The sequence below is a fragment of the Brassica napus genome, chromosome C4 (genome assembly GCF_020379485.1).
Source record: "Brassica napus cultivar Da-Ae chromosome C4, Da-Ae, whole genome shotgun sequence".
Taxonomy (NCBI): domain Eukaryota; kingdom Viridiplantae; phylum Streptophyta; class Magnoliopsida; order Brassicales; family Brassicaceae; genus Brassica; species Brassica napus.
This window is the reverse complement of record NC_063447.1, coordinates 354,689-376,712: the sequence shown is the minus strand read 5'-3', so window position 1 is coordinate 376,712 and position 22,024 is coordinate 354,689. Positions and strand designations below refer to the sequence as shown.

Sequence of the window (22,024 nt, the reverse complement as noted above, 5' to 3'; positions counted from 1 at the left end):
ATGTTTGAGTTAAAAACTTGAGTTACATTCTTTACAAAATTGTTAAATCAAAACTTAACTCAAGATCATGAGTGTCATTTTTCAGAGTTACAGTTTTCACTAATTTTAAAACTTCCAATTATATAAGTTATTCTTATTTCATTTGATTTATTTTCTTAGTGATATTGAAACAAATAATATTATGAGTAGTTATAGGAATTTTAAAAATATATATATTGCAACTTACTTTCTGTCAAATTTTTACCTTTTACATATTAATAATATAAAATATTATAATTTATTTATTTTTGAACTAGGTTAATATTCTTATGTTACATTTTTTACTTTATTAAAAATACTATACTGCAATTTATATATATAAATATCAGCCTTTAGTAAAATAGTAAATCTTATTTTTAATTCAAATTTACTATATAAATTTACAGTTTTCTCACTTATTATTTACGTCAAATTATAATATATACTATAACTCAACTTTAATTTTACATGTCATCGGTTGGAGCCAAATTAAAGAACTGAAGAAAATATTAGTCAGTTAAAAAAAAAAAAAAAAAAAAAAAAAAAAAAAATATTAGTCTAGAAAAAAGTAATACTAGAAAATTCCCAAACATCGTGGCCAAATAGGGACGATAGAGAAGGAAAGCTCGTTGTTGTTTGTTAATCAGTGTTGTCGATTTGATGGATATTTTAAAAACACGGCAAAAATAAACAAACAATAAATAAAAGACTTTGCCACGTTACCGACATAGCTAGAATGCTCGAAAGTGAGCTCATTTTTTGTTTCTTTCGTTTGAATGATACTACTAGACGAATTGGAACGGATCCCACGATATTAAAACCTTATCGCTCCTCAATTAGTTCATCATCTTAATTTGTTGTCTACGTCGATGCAACTAATTAATTAGACTTCTCTCGAACCCTACTGTTTTTATTTAACCGATATAACTAAACCATGACTGATTGATTGACCTAGTTAGCTCGAAACATGAGTGAAAACACTATCTCGAACATATCAGCGATACATGATAATCTCTGTCAAACTTCATCTCCATTAAGACAACGTGCGTACTCCTCTTGATGAACACTGACACATATGCAGCGATCCATAATCTAGGTTTGCCTTTGCTTACTTTGTATTATGGCTCAAAACTAATGTTACTTAAGTTTATTATCATTCAAACAATGTATATACGACTTTAACAGTATTATAAAATTAAAAATTTAACAAGAAGTATTTTTAGGTCATATCATTTAGGTAGTATTTTACTGTTGTGCTTATTTGTGTTGTTAGATTTGTTTATTCCGTTCGTTAATCAAATTCACTCTTCATGTCCCTATAATTAATGCAGCCAGTGCTTGAAGTTTTTGAATGTGATCTTGTTGAGACATGTGGTACTACATCTCGCATGTCTGATGTGAATTGCACCTCTCTTTGTACTAAATCCAGCTGATTCGTAATCTTATAATAATTGATTACACTATACCTGTTCCGTGTCAACTAATAATTGCCAATCTGCCGGAGCATTAGAGCATCATTAACCCTATAACTTCATTTAAGTTTTTTAATGAGTTGTTTAATAATAAAAGTAAATCAAGAAATTTAATTAAGAAATCCAAAGATTTTGAGATTTATTGGGAGTTTCTAACTCTGTTTCCTAATCCTTAACCTTCGTCGGAATCGAAGACGAAATTGACGGTGAGCTTCGTCGAAATCTTCGAAGAGGCAGTCGACGGATGAGGCTTCATGAAGGAAGGAGTCTGGGGCGGGTCTATGTTCGGTGCGACTTTCTTCCAAGACTCCACAAACGTTCGTCGACGGAATTTCCGTTGAAAAGGCACGAGCCGTCGCCGATTTCGAGGATCTGGCGGCGATCCGTCGTAGAGGAGGCGAGAAGCTTGTCTAAACATGGAGGTGATTTGGTGATGATGAATCCATGTCGCAGATGAGAGAGAGGAAGACGATAAGAAGAAAAAAGAAAGAAAAGAAAAAAAGAAAAAAGAAAAAAGAAAAAGGAAAAAAAATCAAAAACACAATATGCTGACACGTGTGGTAAGGATCTCCTTTGTGATCGGTTGCAAAAACCATGAATTAAAGATCGGTTATATGAATTTAATTTTGTTTCCATTTAATTAAATGCCTAATTTTCTTTAAAAACCCTACCAAGAATCTGGGATAATGGTGGTCTTATAATCTTCCTATAGATGCATGCATAGTTCTATAACATTTCTATTCATGATGCCAGTACTTATAATTAAGACATCCGTGTATAGTTTAAACTTAGATAAATATATCATTCACGAGATGACATAATAAATAAGTGGAGGTTGTATCTATATGTAAGAGAACTAATAGTAATCACAACCAATATGGCTTTGGAGTCCTTAAGCATCTGCTTGAGCGAGCCATCCACGTGAAAGGAGATCGATGATGCCTTTAGCTGAACCGACGTACCTCCCCCTGTCAAAACTGCCCGCTAGAACCGAAGGCTCTGAAGTAGGGTCGTTCCATGTCTCGACCTTGTGGGTCCTTGGTCAAGCTCATGGATTGCAGAGCTCGCCGCGAGCTCGTAGAAGAGAGTCTTGATGGTATGACACATGCAACACGAGCTCTTCGTGAATTTACTGCCATTTTCGTCGACGCCAGATCTCTTACCCGTTTCATCGATTAAGAAATATTATAAGCAACATGGTCTGCCCACAAAGAAAACTTGGGTTAATTGATGCTGAACCCAAGGTTTACATTGCGGTGTTTTCTAATGTCATATTTTCATGCTTTTTGTTCAACTTGTAATTTGATAATGTTTTAATGCGTATTCTGTGGTTGGAGAATGGAGAATACTACTAGAAACTAAACTGAAACTGAATGTTGTATCATTCCACTTTGGTGAATACTAATATTCCACGAGCTTTCCTTACTTTTTAAAAATGGACCACTTTATAAGTGATCATCGAGATTCTGTCTATATATTCTTTTGGGTCTCATGTATAATAGCGACAACAAGTGAACGATGTGGTTCTTACGTCTTACACGTCCTATACACAACTTCCGATTATATTCTCTCCCAACTCCCAAGATCCCAAGTAGTTGGAGGCCAAGAAAAGTTGTTCCATATATCTTGTAAAGCCCCTTCTACTTTTCTTATTTCCCTTCGGCCTTTTGAACTCAAGAGAATCACATTTTCAGAAAATCTCAAAAGTCTATTTTGAAGGCTTTTACTCACTTTGGTTCGATAACTTTGAAGTATTCCTAATCGTGCCATCTTGGTAACTTTAAGATATACGGAAATAATGATGCTTTATAATAAGAAAACGAGAGATTCTCAAGAAAAGAAAACTAATGATTTCTTGTAGCGATCATGATATATTCACGTTGGACCGCGAAAGATCTTCTATTCTCTTACTCAAGTTGCTTTAGTCACATTTAGGCCATCAGTGATATCTTAAGCATTGCCCAATTTATCCTTCTCTCAAATTTTCAGGGTGGAAACTGAGTCTATGATAGCATATATTCAAAACAATTGGAGTTATATATGCTCCGTATATTGGCAATAACTACGAAAAAACACCCTCTAATAAATGTACGCTTTTGACCCTAATCATATCTACCAATGAATCTGCGTTGCTAGATCAATGTGTGCTAATTAATATGCCTATTTAATTAGTTAAATTACAATAACCAGAATACGAGTTCATGTGGTTAATTAGCAAGTCACTTATAATTTAACGTCGGATATTTTCCCTAGATAGTAACAGATTTTTTTTAAAAAGTGATTTATACAATGTATCACAATTTTGTAAATTTTTAAATAAAAACTTGGAAATAACATAATCATATAGTATCTTCTTGTTGAATAGCCAATATGAATACTCTCATCTTTTATATTGTTATGTGAATATGATGCATAAATATAGAGTAGATACTTGTAAGTATTTCAATCCTAAACGAAAATTGTGAATGGAAACCCATGATAATAGTATTATCAGAACTCATGTGTCGTCGTGAACAGAAAAAAAAAGATGATGTTGTTGTCCGTTGGTATTTCTCGTAGTTAAAAGTAGATATGGGAAGTCTTGTCGATCTTGGAGACCCAAATTATTAGTGTGGCAAACAACAAAACTAAAAGAAAAAATTAACATCTGTTGAATACTCTTTTCATTAGCATAAACAGAGATTTTTATTTTTATTTTTGGTAATCATAAACAGAGATTTATACGTACATCAACATACACCAGTTGATTAACTAGACTGAAACATGAAACACAAAAATAAGATACATATGTGATATGACAGAAGAAAAGCGCACACCATAGCTATAAGGGTTTTTATTGTCACGAAGGATCTCTGATTGGTCCAGTTAGCTAGTAAAGGAGAGACTGATAAGGTTTGATCAAGGGGACGAGAGAGCCACTAAGGTGGAGGGACATGACTTCATTGGTGGAACCAACGAGCTTGCCACCTACGAAGACAGCTGGTACCGCCGTGGAGCAGCCTATCCGGAGAAGAGCCTTCTCGATCTCACGGCAGTCGGGGTCGGTGTCAATTTCGTGGACCGTTGGTTGAACCCTAAGGTCACGGAACAGGATCTGAACGGCGTAGCAGAGACAACATGAGCTCTTCGTGATGATCACCACTCCTCTTTCTGACGACATTCTCATCACCTTGTCCATGAGATCTGATGTCTAGCTAGGGTTTAGTTAAGTTTTTTATTGTCTGATCGATGTATGTGTTTGTTTGGTTTGCGTTTGTAAAATGCTTGAAATCTGCTTCGCTATTTATAACAAGTTCGTGAATAAATCTTTACTCTTATTTTGAACCAAAAAAAAAAAAAAACTTTAGACTCTTATTTTTTATTTATTTTATTATTTTCTGGTTAGAAAGAACATTCAAAAAGTTATTATGAATATTATGATAAAATATCAGAAATGAAAGATAAATATCACAGTTACAAAAAAGAAGAAGATAAATATCAGATGCCTAACAGAAAAAAAAAAAAAAAAAAAAAAAAGCTAAAATGACGGCTATTTGAGTGTTTTCTTCTTCTTTATATTCTCTTTGACTGTGCCCGAGTTGTACACATTACTATAGAGTGTATAGAGCAAGGCTGCAGTTGTTTGGATCGTCACTTAACCGTTGATGGGTTGTTCTATACCATTCGAAACATTGTTATTAACTTCACATTTTTATGGGGTCAATCGTGAATAATATCTGACACTGCACGTCGCATAGATGGGTTTGTGTGTGTTTTCTGCATGGCCTGGCCCGCGATAATTTTTCGGATCAAACAATTTGTTAAAATTTGAGTAAGCCGTTTTCCTAAACCGGTATGCATACCAATTTAAGAAGACTAGCGTTTTACTAGCTAGCTAGCTCGTACGTGCCGTATGATTCTGAAACGTACCAGCTAGCTAGCTCGTACGTACCGTATGTATTCTCTTGACAAATCTCCTTTGATCGATGATTGAATCTATGATTCAAATTCAATCTCCTTTGATCGATTATTTGGCTCATTCTCCTACCTTTTATTATTAATGAAGTTTTCAGTGACAAAAAAAAAAAAGATCGATGATTGAATCTTTGCGCCAAAGAATGTTAAAATGAAAGAAGATGCGAGCTCTTACGGTGAGAAGTCCACACACACGCACATATATAGCAAAATACAATATGATTCTGAAACGTACCAACTTGCCAAAAGAATATTGATTCGTTTCTTTATTTTTTCTTATATTCTTAATTAGCTTTCTTCTTATATTACTGATCTCTTCTTTCCAAATGTCCCTATTGCCGGAAGCACGAATCGTACGCTTAGATCCCACGCATGAGCTAGTTTTTTTTTTTTTTTTTTTAAAAAAGGGCTTTTTATGGGCTGCTTTATTCCAATTGTTTTATGGGAGTAGCTTTTCATGTGCTTGCATAGTTCTGTTTTATTCAAGCGATGCTGTTATGCATAGTTTGATATTAATTTGTATATCGTTCAGTTATTCAAGGGATACAGTTTTGTTTTGTCCAATCATCAAAAGATATATTGCTAACTTACTCGGTTTCCATTTACCTTACAAAGTTATGTTATAATTGATTAGCTGGTCCGTATCAACTAATAATTAACTAATCTCCCGGAGCATGGTCTTCTCTGGTTTTTGTTGGGGGCAAACTCAAATGCATAATCTTCTTATATATATGCATGCATGGTTCTATTAACATTTTATTTCATAGTGCCAGCATTTAAGACACATCCCCACAATGTATAGTTTAAAGTTTAAACTTATATAAATATATCATTGATCACGATATGTAAGCGAATTAACAGTAATTAATCACAACCAAATTGCTTTGGAGTCCTTTAGCATTTGCTTGAGCGAGCCATTCACGTGGAAGGAGATGATGTCTTTAGCTGAGCCGACGTACCTCCCACCTATGAAAACCGCCGGGACAGCCTGAGTAGAGCCGAAGGCCCCAAAGAGGGCTTGTTCCATGTCTCGGCCTTGTGGGTCCTTGTCGAGTTCATGGACCGCAGGACTTGCCCCTAGCTCGTAGAAGAGAGTCTTGATGCTATGACACATGCAACACGAGCTCTTCGTGAAAATCACTGCCGCTTTCTTCGATGCCAGATCCCTTACTCGTTCCATTGATCAAGAAATGTTAGAAGAAACAACCTTGGATTAGTTGGTGCTGAACAAGCGCCTGATATTTATAGTCCCTTGTGTGCTAGATTTTGGATATTTAAATCCCATGGATAAAACATACTTTTTTTTGTCACGAGGATAAAACATACTATTATATAACTTTTTTATAGAAAAGGTATATAACTACTCTATGACCAAAAAAAAACACGTCTAGTAAATTCTAAGAAAATATACCAAAATAAATTACCCCCTATACATAGCCGTGCTTAAGAAAAAATAAACATTAGCCTAGAGCATCAAATATTTCCTCTTTTTGTAACTTGGCTTAAAGGCATCTATTTTAAAAAAAAAATTAAAGCACTTCTTAAGATTTATTTCATTTAATTAGATATTATAGAAAACAACTATAAAACATAGCATCGTTAATAGTTTTATGTGTAAGCAAAAAGCTAAAAACAGATATTAAAATGAAAAATGCAATATATGGAAACAGTTTTTTTTCTCTAAAAACTGGGTAAATGATTTATTCTATGGTTCTGTTACATTTTAGATGAAAAAATGATTTGTTCTATGGTTCTGTTGCACTAAGCTAGGATAGCTTTTATTATTGTAGATTCATAAAAAAAAAAAATCTATCGCTTTGCTGCCCCTATATTATGTTTTTTTTTTTCTGAAACGAAAATGTGATTAAAAGGCTAGCCAGGCATATTTTCTCTGAAATAAATTACCCCCTATATTATGTTTTCTTTTCTGAAACAACCCCCTATATTATGTATTTCAGGTTCTATATGTTTAAAAGTTACATAAAGCAGGTGTGTCTGCGACGACAGGCAGCAGCATCACATACCCTTACCATTTATTTATTCATTTGTTTAGAATATTTAACGCTTGCTTTTTTGATAGTTAATGAAACATGTAATCTAATTTTGAGATTTATAAAGGTTAGAGTATCTGTAAAGGACAGAACTTTTAAATTAATCCCACCCTTTAAGACCATTCAAAGTGACACATAAATTATTAATTAAAAAATATTAAATTAAATAAAAAATAGATACAAAAAATAAAAACGCTAATTTTAACAACGTTAACGCTTCCAGAGAAACTCTAAACCCTAAATCTTAAATTCTAAACCCTATACCCTAAATTCTAAACCCAAATTCAAACCTCTAAACCCAAACCATATACCCTAAACCCTAATCCTAGACTCTAAACCCAAATTATATACCTTAAACCCAAAAAATATACTATAAACCGAAATCCTATACCCTAAACCCAAGTCTTAGACCCTAAACTCAAACCGTAAACCTTAACCCAAACCATATAGCATCTAAGTTTGGGGTTTGGGTTTAGGGTTTACCGTTTGGGTTTTCGGTCTAGGATTAGGGTTTAGTTATAGGTTTTGGGTTTAGGATTTACGGTTCGGGTTTAGGATTTACCGTTTGGACTTATGGTTAAGGTGGGTTTAGGGTATATAATTTGAGTTTAAGATTTACGGTTTGGGTTTAGGGTCTACGACTTGGGTTTAGGGTATAGAGTTTAGGTTAATAGTCTAGTTTTTGGGTTTAGGGTCTAGGATTAGGGTTTAGGGTATAGGGTTTGGGTTTAGGGGTTTGGATTTGAGTTTCGAATTTAGGGTATAGGGTTTAGAAATTAAGATTTAGGGTTTAAGGTTTAGCTGGAAGCGTTAGCGTTGTTAAAATTAGCGTTTTTATTTTTTTTAGCTATTTTTTATTTAATTTAATATTTTTTAGTTAATAATCTATGTGTCATTTTGATTAGTCCTAAAGGGTACGGCTAATTTAAAGGTTCAGCCCTAGGGTTGAACCTAAGTTTGTCCATCTGTAAAAGCAAAATTTTGGTGTTGACCGTGTGGACCGGTGTTGTGTGTCATCTTTGTTGAAATTCTGACATCACAAGTTTTTCCGTTCTTATATCACAAGGCCTTAATTTGTCTCCTCTTCGTCAAATTAAAGATAGATATATCAAATTTCCTAAAACTAGTTAAATACCTACCTAAATTAGCTTAATATTTTAAGGAAATAATTATATCGTTAAAATTTAATGTGTTAAATGTTGGTTCTCACAAAAATGTTAGGGTTAACACACTTGTAGATTAGTCTCTAAAAAAAAAAATCATGACTTTTTCTTGCATTTTTATTTTCTTTTTCTTATTTTTTAGTTTATATGTTTTGATAGTCGCTTACGTTCATTTCATCTTCTCCTTTTCTTTTTGGTAAAGACCTTCATTTCATCTTTTTCTTACATTCATTTAAAAAAAAATTAATACAATTTCGTAATTATATAATCTACTAGTATATCATTTACTCCCTCCATTTCAAAATAGATGATGTTTTAGAGAGTTTTTGATGTTTCAAAATACATGATGTTTTGAAATTTTATATTAGTTTTAGTTTTATTGAAAACTGTGTGGCCAATAATGTTTTATAGTTTTTGTGATGATTGGTTGAATTAATTTTATTTTATATTTTTAATGCTACCTTTTAGATAAAAGGTGAATGTCTTAATTCTTGTGCATTTAATCAAAACATTAACTATTTTGAAACAGATGGAGTATACTCTTTTGTACTCCCTCTGTTTTTTAAAGATGCACATTCTAGATTTTTCACATATATTAAGAAAACTCATTAAATATGCATTGTTTTTTGTGAATAACAAATTTTCATAATTTTTACCCAATAGAAATTCAATAAACACCATTAATTTTTTTGAAACTTACAATTTTTCATAAAATCATACATTGAAAAAGTAAAAAATGTATTTTTTTAAAACAAATTTTTTTTCCAGGACATACACATCTTTTAGGAACGGAGGGATTAAATATCTTCATCAAATTCAGGTATGACAGATAAAAAGAGATAAAGTTCCTTGTAGGGATTCAAGGACGTGGCAACACAAAGGACCGATTTATACTAAATAGATTCTTTTAAGTTAGCATCCCGACCGTCAATTAGATTTATAGGTCCTAATTTAGATTCTTGTCTTTTTTTTAAATCAGAATCATCGCAAGGCGTTGACTGTCATGAGGCATACACTCTACCTGCAAGAAGATTAGGCCGTCACCGGCAGGGGAATTTGGAACGCTTTTATCTAATCATGTAAGATTTTCGATGGGCCGTTAAGGCTAACAGGATAATAGATGGGCCCTCCATGGAAAAGGCCGCTCATAGTTTTTTCTTCTGGCTGTTTCCTTTTCCTTCCCTAAACTAGTTTCAGCTTTCATTCCAAAACATTCTCTAAAAATGAACAGATACAAGTATACAACATTAACGTGCCAAGCTTCAAAATGAGCCCTAACTAAACTTAACATGTATCTGGTTCACCACGAAAAAAGAAAAACATAATCTAATGTGTGAAGCAGACACATCAACAAATTAACAACACACATGATACAAGCTACAAATATACAGCACATGAAAAGTTCATCATCATATTTAAGTCACCAATTCACAAAGGAAAGGATAAAAGAACATATAAAAAAAAGGGCATTTGAGTTCATTCTTTTTTTTTTCTAGTGTTTTCTTTCAGCCGCAATGGGTCTGAAGTAGAAGCACGTACAATATAAAGAAACCTCACTATACAAACCTTATACACACACATAAAAAGAGCCTTTTCCTGTTTTGTTTTCGATATATGCACATATACATTTCCTCTTAAATATATGTGACTCTCAATCGGTTCTTCTGCTGAATGAACTAGACTTGTTCTTTTTTTTAGGTAGGGGAGACTATAATCTCACATCACATATGCTTCTACATAATAATAATAATATTAAGAATGATGATGCAAACCACATTTTTCAAAAGGATCGACGGATTTCTCGACCTTGTCTTGTGATTCTGCTACCGGAAAGGGAAAGAGAGGTCTGGCTGGAGAGCTGGAGGTCAGTGAATGGTGGAAGTGAGACGCCAATCTGGGAGAATATCAAACCTGCTGAGATGTTGTTAGATGTGCTTCTTGATCCCGACAAGTAAGGATCCCCCGGAATGAGCTCAGCAGAGGAAGAAGAAGAAGAGGCCAAGAGAGAGGTGACAGGGTAAGGAGCCACGGGTGCATCAGCGAGGGAGGATGCAGAAGGATTGTATCTGATGGTTCCCACTGGATGATCAAATTTACATGTTGATCCAAACTTACAGAAGCCGTTTTGTACGTAGAAAGTGCAACGTTGCACACCCTGTTTACAAAACAAAATGGATTACTATGATGACCATTGCGACAGTTATAGAAAGGGAGCATACCGGACGTAGAGGAAGACCAACGGAGCTGAGGTCGCAATTAGGTCTTGGTGGAACCCGATCTCGAGGATGATGAAACTTGCATGATGTTCCAAACTTACAATCGCCTGTTTTCAAATAGTACTGGCACTCTGGTTCGGCTGGTCTCTCTGGAAAGCTCTCTTCTTTCAGGGTAACAACACCTGATGGATAGACCCCGGGAGTGGTGGAAGAGAGCTGTGTAACTCCATACAAAGAAGCTGCGTGCTGAGCACCAGGAGAAAGAGCAGGGCTCACAGGTGCCTGCATGGGAATCAAAGTCTAAGAAAGAAACGTATTTGATGAAACAAGAATCAAGAAGGGGCTACCGAGTATGGATTCCAGGCTTGAATAGGAAGGACCCCTGGGGTGGTTAATAGCATTGGACCGTAGGCGCCTTGCATATAAGAACCGGGAAGAAGAGGTCTCAAGCTAGAGGAAGGAGGTCCAGGCATAAGTGAGTGCTGCTGCACCGATGAATAAAACTGAGGTGCAGAAGCTGGAGGTGGGAGAGTTGCAGTTGCAGAAGCAGCAGAAGCAGGGTGAGGATGATGGAATTTACAGGTAATACCAAATTTGCATTGCCCCGTTTTCAAAAAGTAAGAGCATTCGTTTTCACCCTACAAAGAGAAGAGAAGAGACCCTCTATCAGATTAAAAGAGAGAGAGAGGGAGGGAAAGAAAGAAAAAGAATTTTACCTGGCGGACAGGGTAGCCATAGATATTGAGAGGAACGTGGGTCATGGAACCACCTGCTGCATTCCTTGGATGGTTGAATTTGCATGAAGCCCCAAATTTACAGGTTCCAGTTTTCAAATAAAACTGCCAAGAAACACTTATTACAAGAGTCAAATTAAAAAGAAAGGAGAAAGTTTGAGTAAGAGGTTGTTGGGGGTACCTGACAAGGGAGGGCACCCAGGCGTTCAGGATACTGTCCTGTGGCTCTAACAGTTGCTTCAACCTACATTATATACATAGAAGCAAAGAGTCTGAGCCATAGCACACCAAAAAAAAAAAAAAGGAATACATATTCTCAGCAGAGAGTAAGGAGGACATAAAACAGGGATAGCAGAGTAAGAATTAAGTTGATTCAAGAGAAAAATACTAAAAGCCCACATTACAGATCAAACAAAAAAGAAGATTGTACCGAGGCACGATCGGGAGGATGGTTGAAACGGCATCTAGAACCGTAACCACAGACACCAGTGCGCATGTAGTAGGCACAGTCAGGAGCACCTGCTCTCTGCGGGTACGCTTCACTACCTAACCCTAATCGCCACATCGATGATTCTGCTGCAGCACATTTTTTACAAAGACAAAATCAAGAACAAAAGCAAAAGAGAGGAGACTGTTTTGTTTGTTAAGGCGCATGCGAATCATAAAAGAAGAAGAGAGAGAGAGAGAGAGAGACCTTGGAGGAGTAGTCCGGTGTCGGCGTCTCCTGGGGTCCATTGAGGAGGAGCATGTGAGCCATTCATCGCCGTTGGAGGAGTGCGTCCATACATGTCCATCGATCGGAACCCTAGGGATTTGCTGTACACTAAAACTCTCTCTCACCTAACCTTCTACACAAACAAGAGAGTAATTAAAAGAAATGTCAAAGCAAGGGTCATCGACCAGCGAAGAAAGCACCCCCCAAGTCTATAGAGAGAGAAAAATAAGAGAGGTTCAGACAGTGACTGATTCTCTTTCTTCTTCTTCTTCTTTCTTATGACTACCGTACTTTCTCTCCAGTGTTTCTTTTTTTAGCTTTCAATTTCTCTCTTCTTTCCTTTTTTTTCTTAATTATTTCCTTTCTGAATATAAAATATATAGAGTCTGATTGGAAACACTTTGTAGTAATTAGGTGAAAAACAAACACTTTGTAGTAATTAGGTGAAAAACAAATAGAGTAAAAGTTAAGAAAAAAAAAGAAGTGGAAACTAGAGTTGAATAAGAGTAAAATAAACACATTTTATTTATTTATATTATTTACTCTTAAGTTCAATTTCAAATAAGCGAGTGTAAAGTTTTACTTGGAAGCATCAAAAGACTAAAAATGTTGGAATAAAATGGAGTGACTACTTTCTTTTTTTTTTTCATTTGAGTGGTGAAATAATAGAGTAAATGAGAGTAAACTAATTTTACTCTATTAATTTTACTGTAAAAGGTCGATACAATCACGCCCATAATAATTTCATATTTTTTCCTTGTTTTATCTTTGGTCCTTCAAATTGAAAATAATATACTTATTTGCTAGGAAACAAATTATAATTTAATCTCTCAACTTTTTTGTTTTTTTAAAGGACGGACGGTAAGATTCTTCAACGGAAATAACGCGCAAATGAATGAAAAAGAGACGGTTATATATCATCAAACTTCATCGCGAATGGTTTTGTTTCAAAACGGTGGATTCTATTCCTTAACCGTCACTAAAAGTTTCTTCTAGTCGTCAGCCAGAGCCGTTTCAAACTTTATATTGTTCAAAAAAAAAGAAAATAAGACCTTCTTTAATAATCTGAAATTATTTAGATTTTTTTTTTACAAAATATCATTATAATATAAAATAAATACATCAATTTAATTATTTTATATCTAAATAACATAATTTCTAGTTTTTAATGCAAATCATTAACCAAATCATTGAACTTGATCATTTGGCATTTTTCAATGCAAATTCATCGATCAAATCATCAAATTTGATCATTCTTTTAACCATTTTTCTAGCTTTTTCAGTTTTTTTTTTGTTTATTATATCCACCATCAGAATTATAATCTATAAATATAATAGAGAAAAATCTGGATAGTAGTTAGACAAAAAGTTATATACTCTTTGATTAGACAATGCACTCTTTTTTGCTTGTCGACAGAAGTTGTAGACTAGTTTTTTCTTTGTGTTTGCTATTTTTGTTAAATAATGGTGAATAAAATATATCTTCTTCTCCCTAGTTATAATCACTAATTGATAATTGTTTCCTAAACATAATCAAATCATAATACTAACTTTCTATACTACCATTGAATATTCAAACAGACATCAACAACTATTTCTTATTTTCCAAAATATATAATTGATATACAGACTAATTACTTTCTAATTTATTGCATTTTAGTTGGTTATATAAACAAAATAAAGAATTGTAATTTATATTTATTGGTTATAAATACGAAATTTAAATTCAAATATAGTTATTATAACTTTCTTATAAATGTATGATTTTAAATTTATAATTATTATTAAAACAAAAAAAAATTGAACCCTTTAGAATTTTGGATCTTGTTCATCCACTCCAATTGTATCTGCTAAAAGACTGCCATGTAAGCTCCGGATCTCACAACTTCACAAGGCAACAAAACATGACATTCATTTTATCAAAGCCCATTAGTAACTTACATAAAATGATTTATATATCTTTTGGCGTCCAAGTTATGTTCTGTGTGCTGAACAATTTCAATCTTCAAAGTCTATAACCTGATGAGCACTAAATCTGCGTTCGATAAGATAACATAACAACTCCCCATATCTCCTTTCAGCCATACAATGAGAAGATAGCAAATTAAAAAGAGCAAAACATTTGTATGTAATTATGTCATTTGCTATATCGACTCTTAACTTGCTAGATTCCTCTCGATTTCGCACTTTCTCTTGAGTTATACACACACAAAATGTCAATTTCATATCAAAGCTGAGTCTCATCAATGTTCGAACTCAAGCGGATGCGCTTTGTTCTTGACTGTTTGCGTCCCCTCGACTTGCGCCCGATACTCCTCCTTGGTTTCCATTCTAGCATATGGTTCCAAGGGGATTCCTTGTTCAATCTCGGCTTTTTGAAAACCTATGCATTTCTCACTTGTCCACATAAAATTGGGATAGGCAAACCAAATGTAACCAGGTGTGGCTCAACATCCAGTAAAGTTGAAACGGTCATACTCTGGGACTAGAGGAGGGATAATTGACCGGTATTGATCGTGGAAACAGTTGGGGCTCTCCATGTAGATGTGGGGAATTCAATTACTCATCGACAATATCTTCCATGTCATTATCTGAATGAAATGGCTCCATCCGAGAAAATCACTAATCTTCACACATTCTAAAGTTAAATATTTACTTTATTATTTTAGTTTTATTTCAAATTAGTTCAAAGTTTTATTTGATTTCTAATATAGTTTCACTACTTATATTTTTGTATTTAAATTCATGTTTTAGTTTTAAAGTATAATTAGATCTTGATCCGCACGGTTGTGCGTGTGATTATTTTTATTTGTACACACATAATTATTTGTTTTACGTGACTAATTGTAATGTTTACAATTATATTGTTTGATATAATATTTTAAAATACAACAATTTTATAGTACACATACAATAAACTTTTTTTTTTAATTTTCAGTGATAGCATATTTTATATTATGTGATACAAAATTCTGAATTGAAATATATTATTGGTAAATGATCAAAATTTTAATTGAAAAGTATTATACTAAATTAATATCACAAATTGAATACAAAATTCTACATGATTTTAGTTATAATTACAAAATTAATTAGATATTTAAAAAGTTTTTTATTGAAAATGAAATATACATTAAATTTTTAAATAAACACGAAATTAACAAATATTTTATAAAAAATATTAGGTGAAAAATGAAATTTACATTTATCTAAATAAATACGAAATTAATTAAATATTTAAAAAGTTTATTTTAATGAAAATGAATAATATATTTATATTGTAAATAAGAAGATATGAAAAGATTTTATTCATATACAATTTCAGAGAAAATATAGAAATATTTATTTGATTTTTGTTTTAAAATAATTAAAAATAATTCATATATTTATAAAAAATATAATTTAAACAACTTTGTAAGGGGTGGTCCAAATAAAAAAATCACACATGAACTAAGTCATGACTTTTGTTTTAATAGATAAAATGTACAGTGTATTCTACAATTTCAGAGAAAATATAGAAATATTTATTTGATTTTTGTTTTAGAATAATTAAAAATAATTCATATATTTATAAAAAATATAATTTAAACAACTTTGTAAGGGGTGGTCCAAATAAAAAAATCACACATGAACTAAGTCATGAATTTTGTTTTAATAGATAAAATGTACAGTGTTGAATACACTGATATTTTTATTTTTCGAACAACAACACTGATCATATTCTTAGAATCAGTCTTTAAATCGTGTTTTTATATAAAGCCCAAATTTAAACCTAACCATTACAATCCTGAAGGCCATATATATAAAGGTCAAAGTTGAGCCGAAGCCTTGTAATCAGTCCCCAAATGTCACTAATTTTAGTTTAATTTGGATTCGGCTGCAGATTCGACCTCATATGTCCCCCGCGGCCCGTGATAGGCCTAACCGGTATTGGATGTGTAAAATTACAATCCTAACGTATGGAAACCTGGTTATACAAAATTCGAAACCCTGATTAAAAGTTTAAAACCTAAGAAAACGAAAAATCGTTTGATTAACTTATATCATTGGAGTCTCCTCAGTCAGTTACTAGAGTTTAATATTGTGCGGCCGAAAGGAAATGAAGCGAAATTAGACTGGTCAAGACAGAACAAAACTAAAAAAAAGTTTGTGTAGAGTGAGCTCCAAATACATTTCCGGGTCAGGCCTAGGCAACATATTTCAGATATGTATAAACATGTTCGCCAGTTGATGTGTTTATATTTAGATTCTAATTGAATTAACGAGAAACTAAGGGTATAATTAACGGGAGTCCTTAGTGGATTTTTTAGGTGGTGTGGGTTTCATGTTTCTTGTAAAAACCGATTCCAAAAGTCATGAATTAAAAACGATTATGGAATGTTTTTTCCACTATTTGCGGGCTCCACCGACACGTGGAGATCCGCGATTTGTTAGCTTTAATTTTTTTTTTTCAGATAAAAAAAATTGCCTAAAAAGCGATAATAATGGTATAAGAGAGAAAGAAAAAAGAATCTAATACACGTAATTAAGTAAAAGACAAGACTAATTTTGTATTTAAACTATTGAAATAATGCTAGTGGATGGACCCACTCACAAAACAAGAGTCGCACGCTTAATCTAATTAAGTACGTTGATTAGATTCACTAAACTCAGTTTTTTTTTGACAATCTTAATAACTAAATAGGAAATAAAAATGCCATGAATAAATTATATACTTTTGCGAAATCAGTTTATTTATTCAAAGTATATCAGTAGTATTTGTTTTTTTATCAAGCCATTGAGAGAATATATATCTTTATCAAAGGGATATATATTTAGTGATCAACTTTAGAATTTAATATCTAATACAGTACTATGTATGTATACTTTTAGTTTCGTTATTAATTATAACAAGTATACTGTTATTCTTACCTAAATCTTATATATGGAACATAATCTTTTACCAAAACAAGTATGGCATATGATTTGACAAATAAAATGTGCATATAAGCTTGACCTAGCTTTCTAAAGAAAATGGCTTTCATTAACTAAAATAAATGGATATATTGTTGGTGCAAAATCTATCCGAGCCACACTATTTGGTCAGGACTCAAGAGAAACAGATAGTTAAAAGTGAAAATTGATTTAACGAGCAAGTAAAATATTATAAATGCTTAAGAATATTGTTGTGAACTGCTTTCGAATATAAATGCTTTGAGCGTCATCATGTAGCAATTAGTCAATTATATAGCCCAAAAACGTACATAATTTGTTTAGCCGCTACAAGGTGGTCCAATCCATCATCTCCAGACACTTGTCCTCAGTTTAATAAAAAACAATTATATTATAATATCTAAATTAACCACCTGACTTAGGTTTTTGGGGAAAGCAAATAACATAAAATAAAACCTAAATATCATACTTCTAGAACATTATACTCACCAAAAATCAAAATCATTTAATGTTTCCTGTCAAAATACATATTGACATATTTTTAGAATATTTCTTCCTGTAACTAAAAAACATATACGGGAATGTTTTGATAATATGCTCAAGTACTTGTCCGTCAACGAGAAGGCAATAAAGATTTCATAAATGTTTTTCGTGTCAAATACATGATTTTCGTATATAAATTAACAAAACACGTAAGTGTAAACAAAGGATCGTCGTTATCTTTAAATTCAATAACACTAAGAGAGGAGTGGCAAATTAATTTCGTGTTATGCTTTTAAAATAAGCTACAAACTACCTAATATTAGGCTCTTCAATGCTTATAGACCACAAGACGTGCTCTTATATGGTCCACAGGACCACAAGTTAGATATTGGTGCTTATTAAATTAACTCTTAGTTCTTAATTATTTAATTCTTAATACTATATAAGGTACTAACTATAGATACTTACTGTTATAAATGTATCTGATCTTTATATTAGCACGTTCCACAACAAGTACCAAATTTACATATTTAATAATAACCTTAGAAAACACTTCTTGTTACCCAGTTTTTTTGGTCAAATTTTTTTTTTTTTGGTCAAAACTTCTTGTTACCCAGTTATATTCACATTTTCCCAACAATAACCCAGCTACTCAGTTACTCATTATTACTATACGATATATGATATGATGGGCTTGTGCACAAAAAAAAAAAATATGATATGATGGGCAAAAAGAAAGAGGAACAAATTATGCAAGGACTGAAATATATATATATTTGACCCAAACAATAATTTTTGAAGAAGCTTTTGTTCAGAAATGATATTTGTGCTAACGATAGCATTTTCTATAAATATACAAGGCACTTCGATCAGATTACGTGTAATAAACAAATTTATAACGTAATGATAAAAACGTTATAAATAGTATTTAAATATTATTTAAAAGTGCGAGTGACAAAAAAGAAGATTTAATTCGTTTTTATTAATACATACCTGTCTTAAAGAAAAAGAAACTAGAGAGAGCATACTACAAAACATAATCGATTAAAAAGTTCAAGATAAATTAATTAGAAGAACTAAATTAATAAAGACGCAGAAGGAGAAATTAGCTTGACCTGCCACATTGTCTCCCCAGTGAGGCTTATTGACCTAGACCTCTCCCATTGGTTGTATGACACGTCCACACCGTTGATGACTGAACATAAATACCCTTTATTACACTCTATTAAGATCGTAGAAACAATAAAAATGAAATAGAAAAGAATCGAATAGAAATAAAATTTTAAAAATGATGAAACATGATTATTTTTTATCAAAATTAATAAAAAATTGATTTGTTCTATAATTCTCTACAAACAAAGAAATGAAAAGAAAAATATTTTTTTTTATGAATGGTAAAAAATTTGAGAAATGTTAATGAACGTAGTGTTCTTCCTTGTTCCTTTGGTCACCGATCACAATTGTATAGATTATACTAATAAATCTATTTTTTTCTTTTTCTTTTTTTTGGATCAAAATATAAGCTTATTTATATATTGTTTAGCTCCATTAATTGTCTACTTATAAATAAAGCTAATCTGACAATACAAATCCATGTCAAAAAGACTATTTATCAGATTTATACATACTAATATAATGTAAGAACCTCTCCGTTCCCTGCTCTTTCTTTTGTGCCATTATCACTTGGCAAATTACATATTTTCGTTTCAAAATTTTAGTATCAACAGCTGTTGATATACACTTATAACGATCTCTCCTCTGTTTTATAAGGTTTGATGGCTGGGAACTATCCTTCCTTCCAAAACCCAATCCCTAGATTCCAAAATTACAACTTTGCGAGCACCTCCTCTCATCATCATCAACATCATGATGGTTTAGTGGTGGAACAAGAGGAAAACATGGTGATAAAAGAACAAGACAGGCTACTTCCGATAGCAAACATAGGAAGGATCATGAAGAACATTCTCCCACCAAACGCAAAGATTTCTAAAGAAGCAAAAGAGACTATGCAAGAATGTGTCTCCGAGTTCATAAGCTTTGTCACTGGAGAAGCCTCCGATAAATGCCACAAGGAGAAGAGAAAGACAGTTAATGGAGACGATATCTGTTGGGCTATGGCAAATCTAGGGTTTGATGATTACGCTGAGCAGCTCAAAAAGTACTTAAATCGCTACCGAGTTATTGAAGGAGAGAAATCTAATCATCACGGCAAAGGAGGAGCTAAATCTTCACCGGATAACTAATTGATCAATGCATGGTTAATTGTTTGATTTCCCTTTTATTTATATGCGCTTGTTTGTTCTTCGACTCTTATATATGATATGTGTATCAGTGTATGTGGTTTGAGGCTGTGGAGAGATCTGTGCTAGTCGTTCTTCTTGAGTTTGTTATCGTGAAATTTAAGGGTTTGATTTTATTTTAGTTATTCATATACATTCATAAAGTATGTATAGGAAAAATTGATGATTATGGTCTATAGATTCAGAAAGTGGGGATTGGTATTTATGTCCATATGCTATATGCGTATGATCAGCGACACATGAACCAATATTAGGAGGATGAGTTTTTCTGCTGTATAACTTGGCCTTCTCTTTTTGATTTTCAAACGAATTCAAGTAAAGTCGACTGATATAAAATAAATCTTCGCAGAACATCATTCGTGCAAGTTTTGCCATAACCCACCTAAACGGCCATCTCTGATCTTATTATTCAATCGTGAATGATGGAAGGTAGAGGTAGACCGATGTATAGTGCAAAATCACGTTCGTTTGTAGGTTTTTTTTTTTGGAAAGTGAAAATCTAGAGAATGAGGTTCTGCTCTAGATTAAACCTACAATAAGATCAAATTATATATCATGTAAAATTTCAACACAGTTTAGTTTTGTACTTGTTGAATTTACATATATATTAATATAAATCAATTAATTTTGAAGTCGCAACTGGCTTGTTCAGTATATATAATGTTATCACTGTTAGCATTTGCACACAGATTTTCACATTAACTAATCAACACTGAAATGTCATTCCGTACAGATATCACAAGTAGATAAAAATTTACTATTTCAGGTGATATTTCCTTAAATCTAATCAATATTTAAACTTTATGTAGCTTTTTTTGTCTTCTTTTAGATTAATAATTTTTTTAAATCGTTTGATACGAAACCTTTCCAGAACCTTTTTTTTTGTCATCTTTTAGATTAATAATTTTTTTAAGCCCACAAGGTAAATATCACCTTTCGGAGCCTTTTTTTTTGTAACACCTCGGAACCAAAATTTAAAACGACAAAAACACAAGACTACACATAAGTAAGGTGACAACGTGATACTAAAATCTTCTTGGAGCACACCAATAATCCACACCGATACGAAGCTGAACGATGACAGAAGCCAAGATGAACGAGAAACTTTATATGTAGTTATGAATTTACTATAGAGAAATTCTCTAGGATAGTTTTTTTAAGTTTTTGTCACAAAAATAGCCATCAATGAAGAAAATGATCAAAATAAGTTTTATTAAAGAGTGAAAATATATTTTTACCCTAAGATTAACTAATCTATACTGAAAGTTTAGAGTTAGTGGGTGGAGTTTTGAGGATAGAATTTCAAATTAAAAAATATATATATATATATTAAAATTTTCAAAACAAAAAAAAGCTATTTTTGTCATTTTTTTTCTTGAGAACTATTTTTGTGATAAAAACTTAAAAACGATTATCCGAGAAAATTGTCCTTTACTATATTTTTGGTACTTCACTTCTTCTTTTTAGACATCATTGGTACTTCACTTTCTAAACAGTAAAGAGTACTCTTAATAAAAATATAAGAATAAATATTTGTTTTGGGAAGTTCTTAGGATGAAGTTCTTATCGGAATATAAGAACCTGTTTCTTAACTTTTAACTAAAAAAGTTAAAAACCGGCTCTTAAATAAGAGTTTTAAGAGCCGATTTTTAGTTTTTTTAGTTAAAAGTTAAGAGACGATTTCTTATATTCCGTTAAGAATCTCACTCTAAGAACCCTCCAATAACCATGCTTAGTTGATTTCTTAAGCGAGTGGTCCATAAATCCAGGACAATTCTCACTTGTCCTTCTTTTCATTTTTATAAACCCTAGCTCCCTCGGACCATCCAAAAAAAGAAGGTTAATTATATATATAAATAGATACTCATGTCTGACTCATGCTATCGTAGTGAGATTTTCCTTGCTTTGAGACCCTCGGCCTCGGGTATGTGGCCGAGAACTGAAAGATCTCCTTCTTTCGTGGAGCTTATGGTCATTAAGTTTTCG

The 22,024-nt window shown here is 32.6% G+C and overlaps 4 protein-coding genes and 1 long non-coding RNA gene across 6 annotated transcripts; 2 read left to right on the top strand and 3 right to left on the bottom strand.

Moving 5' to 3' along the window:
- The first annotated feature begins 561 nt into the window (after positions 1–561).
- On the top strand, positions 562–2,125 carry LOC125585008. The gene is made up of 2 exons (XR_007321883.1): positions 562–1,114; positions 1,685–2,125. It is a non-coding gene; the product is annotated as an uncharacterized LOC125585008 (long non-coding RNA).
- Positions 2,126–4,138: 2,013 nt separating this feature from the next.
- Positions 4,139–4,762, bottom strand: LOC106394383 (glutaredoxin-C13-like). The gene has a single exon (XM_013834955.3). It carries the CDS (start codon positions 4,666–4,668, stop codon positions 4,360–4,362), a length of 309 nt encoding a protein of 102 aa, XP_013690409.1. The 5' UTR covers positions 4,669–4,762; the 3' UTR covers positions 4,139–4,359.
- A 1,422-nt stretch (positions 4,763–6,184) lies between these two features.
- On the bottom strand, positions 6,185–6,691 carry LOC106394382 (putative glutaredoxin-C12). The gene has a single exon (XM_013834954.3). It carries the CDS (start codon positions 6,622–6,624, stop codon positions 6,313–6,315), a length of 312 nt encoding a protein of 103 aa, XP_013690408.1. The 5' UTR covers positions 6,625–6,691; the 3' UTR covers positions 6,185–6,312.
- A 3,353-nt stretch (positions 6,692–10,044) lies between these two features.
- Positions 10,045–12,667, bottom strand: LOC106394374 (zinc finger CCCH domain-containing protein 32). Of its 2 annotated transcripts, none has more exons than XM_013834946.3 (7): positions 12,303–12,667; positions 12,039–12,181; positions 11,790–11,852; positions 11,591–11,713; positions 11,222–11,512; positions 10,878–11,156; positions 10,045–10,813 (listed from the first exon to the last, which is right to left on the bottom strand). In XM_013834946.3, the coding sequence occupies exons 1-7, from the start codon at positions 12,400–12,402 to the stop codon at positions 10,439–10,441; spliced, it is 1,374 nt and encodes a 457-aa protein (XP_013690400.2). In that variant the 5' UTR covers positions 12,403–12,667; the 3' UTR covers positions 10,045–10,438. The 2 variants fall into 2 exon arrangements, with proteins under 2 accessions (XP_013690400.2, XP_013690399.2); XM_013834945.3 differs by having other exon boundaries at positions 12,039–12,184; positions 12,303–12,659.
- A 6,602-nt stretch (positions 12,668–19,269) lies between these two features.
- On the top strand, positions 19,270–20,165 carry LOC106395401 (nuclear transcription factor Y subunit B-5). Its single transcript, XM_022702284.2, has 2 exons — positions 19,270–19,375; positions 19,509–20,165. The coding sequence occupies exon 2, from the start codon at positions 19,514–19,516 to the stop codon at positions 19,979–19,981; it is 468 nt and encodes a 155-aa protein (XP_022558005.1). The 5' UTR covers positions 19,270–19,375; positions 19,509–19,513; the 3' UTR covers positions 19,982–20,165.
- Positions 20,166–22,024: the final 1,859 nt, after the last annotated feature.

Bases quoted from the DNA above. Each gene is read 5' to 3' on its own strand.
- LOC106394383 (XM_013834955.3), bottom strand. From the start codon at position 4,668: ATGGACAAGGTGATGAGAATGTCGTCAGAAAGAGGAGTGGTGATCATC.
- LOC106394382 (XM_013834954.3), bottom strand. From the start codon at position 6,624: ATGGAACGAGTAAGGGATCTGGCATCGAAGAAAGCGGCAGTGATTTTC.
- LOC106394374 (XM_013834945.3), bottom strand. From the start codon at position 12,402: ATGGACATGTATGGACGCACTCCTCCAACGGCGATGAATGGCTCACAT. The intron at 11,714-11,789 runs GTACCCCCAACA...GTTTCTTGGCAG, and splicing joins TGGGTGCCCTCCCTTGTCAG to TTTTATTTGAAAACTGGAAC. The intron at 11,157-11,221 runs GTAGCCCCTTCT...ATTCCCATGCAG, and splicing joins AAGCCTGGAATCCATACTCG to GCACCTGTGAGCCCTGCTCT.
- LOC106395401 (XM_022702284.2), top strand. From the start codon at position 19,514: ATGGCTGGGAACTATCCTTCCTTCCAAAACCCAATCCCTAGATTCCAA.